This window comes from Phaethon lepturus, unplaced genomic scaffold (assembly GCF_000687285.1).
Source record: "Phaethon lepturus isolate BGI_N335 unplaced genomic scaffold, ASM68728v1 scaffold31107, whole genome shotgun sequence".
Taxonomy (NCBI): domain Eukaryota; kingdom Metazoa; phylum Chordata; class Aves; order Phaethontiformes; family Phaethontidae; genus Phaethon; species Phaethon lepturus.
This window is the reverse complement of record NW_010553023.1, coordinates 764-1,163: the sequence shown is the minus strand read 5'-3', so window position 1 is coordinate 1,163 and position 400 is coordinate 764. Positions and strand designations below refer to the sequence as shown.

Below are 400 nucleotides of genomic sequence, written 5' to 3'. Positions count from 1 at the left end.
GGCCGCCAGCCCTGTCCACGGGGCAGAAATGCCCCTGGGCTCCTGGGGACGGCTGTGGGCACCCGCTGCTGGCACAACCCGGCCTGGCCCGGACAGTGGTCCCGGTGTGGGAAGCTCTCACCTCCTCTACCCTCTGAGCCTGCGGGTGATTGTCCAGGAAGGTCCCTTCCAGCACGGAGGCCACGATGGTGAGACCCTTGCCAGCCTTGAGCTGCGACGTGAAGGACAGGAGCTGCGGGTGCACCACGTTCTGCTCCTGATCCCCGCGGACCAGAACCAGCAGCTGCGGCCTGGAAGGACAGTACTGCCGTCAGTGCCCGTGCCCCAGCTGGCCCCTGCCCCGGACCGCCCAGCCCGGCCTCACCTCCAGTTCTTGGTGTGCGTGGGGCCCTCCTCCAGC

The 400-nt window shown here is 69.0% G+C and overlaps 1 protein-coding gene across 1 annotated transcript in view; it reads right to left on the bottom strand.

Moving 5' to 3' along the window:
* The window catches only part of LOC104624127 (solute carrier family 12 member 5), a gene marked incomplete at its 5' end in the record, with an annotated part of 5,888 nt that overhangs the window by 4,794 nt on the left and 694 nt on the right, over positions 1–400 (bottom strand). Inside the window, 2 exons of the mRNA XM_010291412.1 lie at positions 122–290; positions 365–400. The exon at positions 365–400 is cut by the window's right edge and continues 15 nt beyond it. Of these exons, the coding sequence (XP_010289714.1) occupies positions 122–290; positions 365–400 (205 nt within the window). The remainder of the gene's footprint in view (positions 1–121; positions 291–364) is intronic.